We start from the raw sequence: 6,858 nt of genomic DNA, 5'->3' as shown, positions 1-6,858 counted from the left end.
TGCGCCTGCAGGGCGCCCTTCAAGCTCCTCCACGGGCCGCCGCCTCGCCAAGGCACGTGGTTGCCCAGCCGCCGTGCACAGGAGGCCGCAGCAGGAAGCCAAGTACACTGGGCGGCGCGGGCGCACGAGCAATCCCGCCAGGCCGATTGAATGGCCGCCGGTGTGGTGTGCATGTCCGTCGTCGTTGGCACCAGCACGCTATAGCTCATCGTCGCGCCGTTAGGCCTTCCAGTTAAAACCATCTCCAGCATGGCCTACGTCCATTGCTCAGGTCTGTAAGACATTATAATTTCGTCAGTTGATTAAATTTGATTGATGAGATCATTTCTGGCTGCCTTCAAAGGAGTAATAATGTTTGAGCACTGAATTTCTATTGCTCGAGACCATCATGCAAGACCTCCCAGACAGACAAGCTTATGCTTTGGAATATACGTAGTAGTTTGCCATCAAATCACCTCCACTCCATTGCGTGAAATGTACTGCTGAGAAATATTATTCACTGTTATATTGGATTGTTCAGGAAAGATACAAAATAGTTGCTCCAATATGCACTCTTCCAGTAACGTATATCCGAAGAACCTAGAAGAATTAATGGAACAGGCTAGGTAGCTATCCTGAAAGGTTTACATACTTCCAATCAAGGATTTCTTTCAGCTGCACAACATTTAACAAATAACAAAAAAGTTACCTGACAGCCCTGGACAAAGTTACATATCTCTATCTCTATGTATGATTCATGCACCAAAAGAGAGCAAAGGAGCATGGCCATGTCGCCGGTCATTCCCGGCCGTCGCATCGGTCACTCGGACGGCCGAGATCGTGCGAGTCCCGGTACTTCGCAAAAAAATCCTCGGACTTTAGAGAAATCAACCTACAGGCTGGCCTCCTTTCTTAGGTAATTTATGAAAAAGCCAACAACTTTTCTCAAAATCAACCCACAGTCCAACCTTTCCGGTTTAGGGAGATTTGCAAAGAAAACCTTAAGTTTTTTTCCTCGCAACTGGCGGCGAGCACCCACCCCTTCGCCAGCCCGCTCCACCAACCGGCGTAACGCGGCGCGTCCCTGCACTGGCCCGTCCTCCGCCCCTCCACCTGGTGCAGCATGGCGCTTCGTCGGCGCCCCGCCCCTCCGCCCTTCTGCCTCCCCTCGTGGTGCAGCCGCCGCTGCCGGCGGCCACTTGCCGGCCCCGAGGTCAATGACGAGGAGCGGGAGGGTTGGGAGGAGAGAGAGGAGGAGAGGCGCCCCTTTACTTCTTCGTAGCGCCGGGCGCAGCAGCCGCGTCGCCCCCCTGCACCGGCCCATCACTCCTTGGCTCCTCCGCCCCTCCCTCTACTCGTATCCCGTTGGCCCGGAGCTTCACGAGGGGGCAGAAGAGGAGACGACAGCGGGCGATTGCGCGGGCTGATTCCAATTTCACAGCATGTACATTCAAACATGAATCGGTATTCGTTTAATGTTGAATTTCATCAATCAATTTCATCTACATCCAAATAATAGCTTTGGTATTACTGTTCATTTTTAAAGTAGGTCTGATTTGAAATTCAACTCAATTCAATACCAACTCAACAATATCCACATCCAAACGGGCTCTCAAAGTTTTTCGGTAGAGCCAGCTCGGCCCGATCCAAGCCGAATGGCCCAAGCCTACTACTCCGAGCCCATTTTTTTGGATATTTGTCCAAGACACGAAATTGCTTTAAAGCCAGTAAGCGAACTGGCCCAGTTGGAGCCTGCCTACAGCCCTACACTGACCGGTCAGTCTGGACTCTGGAGGGTTCGCGGACTCCACAACCGAACGTTCGGGAGAAGGCAAATTCCAGAGACCACACAGCGCCTTCACCTCCTCCTCTCCCCAATCCGACCACCCCATTCACCAACCCAAATAAAAGCCGTCCCCGACCACCAGACTCGGGAATTCCTCCGGCGATCCCTCCCTTCGACGGCCGTCTCCTTCTCCGTGCGCCCAGGAGATCCTCCAGGTATGGACGGCAGAGATAACTGCTCGGTTAATTCCTGGGTAGTCGTGAGTTTGTCATGCTTGTTGAGCATTTCGGTTTGATCTTGCCTGTCTTATTGGTGGTGGTGTTCAATTCTTTAGCTAGAGATATATGCTTGTCGATGCGTTCGGTCTTGTATGCGTGTCGATGGCGTATTAGCTTTCCAGGAACAATCGATGGGTTCGGTCTTGTGCCTAGAAAATGGAGATTAGTTAGAGCTTGATACCTATATGGACCAAAATTTCTTTCTTGATTACAACAGTTTAGTGATGCTTATGCTCAGTGCGTTTGTTTGAGAAGCGAACTGCCTTTCTCAGAATGGAGTTAGTAAAATTTAGTTGCGGGAAGGGATGGAAGGATGCTTGCATGAGAAATTTCTCGTTCTATGATCCTTCCTGTATTTAGTATTGCAAGACTGCAAGTTACTAACTGCTACCATAACTGCTGCAGCTTGCAGAGAACACCTAATTGCTCCGAAATGGATAGAGGGCAGAACGGGAGGGACGACTTCTTCGGTGGCAGGGACCCATTTTCTGGGTTTGGTGGTTTTGGTCCCCAGAGGAGTTTGATTTCTGGCTTCTTTGGAGGGAGGGATCCATTTGATGATCCATTCTTCACGCAGCCATTCGAGGGTCGGATGATGGGTGGCCATGGCATGTTTGGACCTAGCCTTTTTGGGCCGATGGGAGGGCCGTTCGGTGACATGAGGAACGATGGATTCATCCAGCAAGCTCCTCCTAAGAGTAATGGCAGAAGACCTGTCATAACAGAGCTTGATGAGGAGGGAGGAGAAAACGCGGAGCACGGTAACGAGCAGTCAAACCAGGATTCTTATGTTCAGGAGCCAGATGATGCAAGTGATGGTAGGAGCAGGGTTCATTCAGTTTCCTTGTCCAGTTTCATGGAGATGCTGAGTTAATCGTATATGGAGTCACATCTTTTGACTTGTTTCTCTGTAGTGATGGAAGGTGGTCAAGTCCAGCTACGGAGGGATCTCAATAGGGCTAATAGTGGAGGGCAATCACAAGCTCGTACTTTCACATATCAGAGCTCTTCAGTGACCTATGGTGGTATTAATGGAGCTTATTACACTGCTTCAAAGACTCGGCGGACTGGCAGTGATGGGGTAAGCTAATTATATGAAACGGCAGGTGATGCCTCTTTTTTGCAGTGCTTGGGAGGTAGAAGTGAAAATAATTGTGCTTCTTGCAGATCACTGTGGAAGAAAGCAAGGAAGCAGATACAACAACTAAAGAGGCCACTCATAGAATATCACGAGGAATACATGATAAGGTAGACAATCCATTCAGAGCTGTATATGTTCAATCAAAAATATACTGTTGAGTAGCCTGATGCACGCACGAGCCTAGTACTATCTTGAATTACCGATTGCTAATGGATCCAAACAGGCAAAAATAAAAAGAGGACTTCAATCTGGGTACAGTATAACTAATTGTTCCTTGTTCTTTTTAGGGCCACTCCCTGACAAGGAAACTGAAGTCAGATGGGAAGGTTGACAGTACACAGATACTGCATAACCTGAATGAAGGTTTGTTTGATATGTCTCGTTTTCCTTGCTGTGCCCAGAATGCAATTTTGATTATTTATTAACTCATAGTAATTTGTAGATGAACTAGCTGGATTTGAGGAATCATGGAAGGGGAATGCTGGACATCACTTGCCTGGCTGGAATCAAAATGCTGGTGCACCAAATAGTGATAATTCTGGTAAGCAGTCTTTTTATATTTGTAAGAAGTTATGCAAGTGCCATTTCATTTATTTACTAGGTGTACCAAGGATGATGTTTTTTGTGGAGACAGATAATTGCTTTTCTTGGCATTATTCCTCGTGGAAGAAAATTCATTTCTGTCTAAGATAGGTTGTCATCCATCATGCACTTGTATTTGGTCCGTGTCTTTCCTTATACCAGGAGGAAACCTTAGTGCATGGTTCACTACCCCAAATGAAAATTATAACAGATTGCACCCCTTCTGAGTGGGGATGAACACCTTCTGAGTGGGATGCTACAAAGTAGCTGCTGAAATCTGAAGTAGTACAAATCTAGAAAGCCAAAGCGTTTTTGTTGCTCATTTAGTAAAAGCTAGTATAATCCTTGGAGATGAACACTTCAAAGCGTATATAACCCTTATCAAGAAGATCTTGGAGCTGAATTTTCAGTTCTGCTAATTCATTTGGAGGCATGCGATACGGTCTCTTGGAAATTGGAGCAGTGCCCGGTTGAAGTTCAATGATGAACTCGATGTCTCTATCTGGGGGCATTCCAGGCAAGTCGTCTGGAAAGACATCGGGATATTCACATACTATCGGAATATTCTTGACTTTGATATCTGTGATAGCATATGTGTAAGGGTGTAGACATTCTGGCGGAGGCAGAACAAGAGTAATGGCTCCACAATATGGTGAATCAATTTCGATAACTCGGGAAGATATATCTAACTGGACTCGATGTTCAGTCATCCAGTTTGTCCCAAGTATAATATCAATACCCTCCAAACTTAATAAAATCAAATCAGTTTTGATTTCAATGCTACCTAATTGAATTGGCACATATCTACTTATTCGGTTGGAAGTAATATTTCCTCCAGGGGTAGAGATCATATATGACCCCTGGATAGGACAAGAATCAAGTCCTAGTCGGGTACCACAGTTGTTACTAATGAAGCTATGTGTTGCTCCTGAATCAAATAACGTAACAACTGGTTGATGTGAATAGAAAATGTACCCGACATGATGGGAGCTCCATCTGGAAGTTCTGCAAGAATGGTGAAGTTAATTCGTCCTTGACGGACTTGCATCACTGGCTTCTTGCCCTTATTCTGGTTTCCCTGGGTGGAGCTCTGCCCTTGATTAGGTTTCTTAGGCCGCGGGCAATCTCGGATGAAATGATCCGCACTTCCGCAATTGTAGCAGCGATAGTTGCTGTCTTTCTGTGGCACTTGTTGAATATTTGGCCGTTGGCCAGATTGTTGTGCTTGTTGTGGAGGCACAGGAGGTCTGTACCTTCCTTGCTGCTGAGGCGGCCTAAAAACCAATCTACCCGTTGGAAGCATTGCGCTGTGGTGCTCTGGGCGGCGTATTGGAAACACCCGATACCTCGGTGGTTGAGCACTCGAGGGGGTCCAGCAGGATTCTTTCGCTTCTTCTCGGCATAATGCGCCACAATGCAGTCTTCTTGAGTTAAGGCCATATTGACCAACTCACTGAAAGTATTAGCCCTCACAAGGTTCAGGCGTTCCTTGAGTTTGGTGTTAAGGCCTCGGCGAAAACAGTCTTTTTCTTGGCATCATTATCTGCATGATACCCTGCATATACTGGCACAGATGATTGAAATTCTGTGCGTACTGCAGAACTGTATTGGCACCTTGAGTAAGAGCCAGAAACTCATTAAGCTTTCGTTCCAATAATCCTGCGGGAATATAATGCGCTCGGAAAGCGATCCGGAATTCATCCCATGTGATGACATGCCCTGCGGGTTGCATGGCATAGAAATTATCCCACCAGATTCGAGCAGCACCACGAAGTTGTTGAGCAGCAAAGGAAGCTTTGCTAGAGTCCGCACAAGGTGTGGTCAGTAAAGCGAACTTCGATTCGATGATATGGAGCCATGCATCGGCATCCAATGGTTCCTCGGCCTTACTGAAGAAACGCGGCTGGGTACTGAGGAAATTTTGGTAACTAGCCACAGGAGGATTGCGATCATCCCGGCCTCCTCGGAATTGATGCTGCTGATTCTGCTGTGCTTGAACCAGCAAATTAAGCAACTCCGTTTGCCGAGCCATGACTTCGGCAAGGTTGGGAGGAGGTGGTGGCGGTTGTTGAGAACCGCTGGCCTGATCAGTCCGGAAACCTTCCGGGGTTCCACGTGTGGCTCCAACCATCTGAAATAAAGGAGATGTCCGTTATTAACCATATAGCCTTACTCCCAATTTCAGAAGACATAACTCTTTAGACAAGCAATGCATACATTCCATTTAATCACCTCATTTCAGAATTTAAAGATAATAAACAAGATGATAAAACAGGAACTTATATTACATCACTGTCTCAGATAGTTCTCCACATCTCATGTCCGAGAATTCACTAATTAGGCCATCTATGTTTCATCAAATGGCACGAGGTCTAGATAGACTACTAACTACATAAGTTATTACATTCCCTGAGGTTACATCTCGAAAGTCGACAATTTAAAAATCGTCGAAGTTTCCTACAGAAGACTGACTGCCAGTAAGAGAGTGATAGGGACTGAGAACAGGATCCCCATGCCAAGAGTCAATCTCTGAAACACCCTCAATCTCCTCTGGATCTTCTTCTTCTTCTTCAGGTACTATGGTATAGCGGGAAGTATCGGTTGCTGCTGCAATTCTTCAATGTGAGCCTGAGCATCATCCGCTTCAAGTATCAGATCATGAATTTGCTCTTGTAGAAATTCTATAACAGCGTCGCGCTGAGTGATAATATGATCACTCTCATTAATCTGATCTTCGCGATGAAGAATAGTTTCATCTCTTGCTGCAATAATTTCATTCTTTTGTGTTACCAAAGCTTGTAATTCTTCTATTTGGGTTACTTGATGGTCAGCATTCCGATAGTGGCTTTGAGCCACACCAGTTATCTGACTTACCCAATGACGCAGTAGCATCTGATAATGATATTGCACATCCATAAACCTGGTAAACGGATACGGGTTTCTTCAGCCAGATCTCCTAGCAGATGACCATGATGGTCTGTCCGAAAAATCCCAGTCAAATTACCCGGGTCTATGGTAGGAAATAACCCAATAGGATATGCGGCAACTTCAATCGGATGCTGATTGCACAAAAGTTTGATAGCTTCTAAAGC

General features: G+C 46.5%; 1 protein-coding gene across 1 annotated transcript in view; it reads left to right on the top strand.

The window, feature by feature from the left end:
* The first annotated feature begins 1,884 nt into the window (after nt 1–1,884).
* Nucleotides 1,885–6,858, top strand: part of LOC112882748 — a 28,130-nt gene continuing 23,156 nt past the window's right edge. The window contains exons 1-6 of the mRNA XM_025947876.1: nt 1,885–1,980; nt 2,449–2,861; nt 2,958–3,124; nt 3,211–3,291; nt 3,472–3,547; nt 3,627–3,725. Of these exons, the coding sequence (XP_025803661.1) occupies nt 2,477–2,861; nt 2,958–3,124; nt 3,211–3,291; nt 3,472–3,547; nt 3,627–3,725 (808 nt within the window). The 5' untranslated portion in view covers nt 1,885–1,980; nt 2,449–2,476. The remainder of the gene's footprint in view (nt 1,981–2,448; nt 2,862–2,957; nt 3,125–3,210; nt 3,292–3,471; nt 3,548–3,626; nt 3,726–6,858) is intronic.

This window comes from Panicum hallii, chromosome 2 (assembly GCF_002211085.1).
Source record: "Panicum hallii strain FIL2 chromosome 2, PHallii_v3.1, whole genome shotgun sequence".
NCBI lineage: Eukaryota > Viridiplantae > Streptophyta > Magnoliopsida > Poales > Poaceae > Panicum > Panicum hallii.
This window is presented reverse-complemented; position numbering and strand designations above follow the sequence as displayed.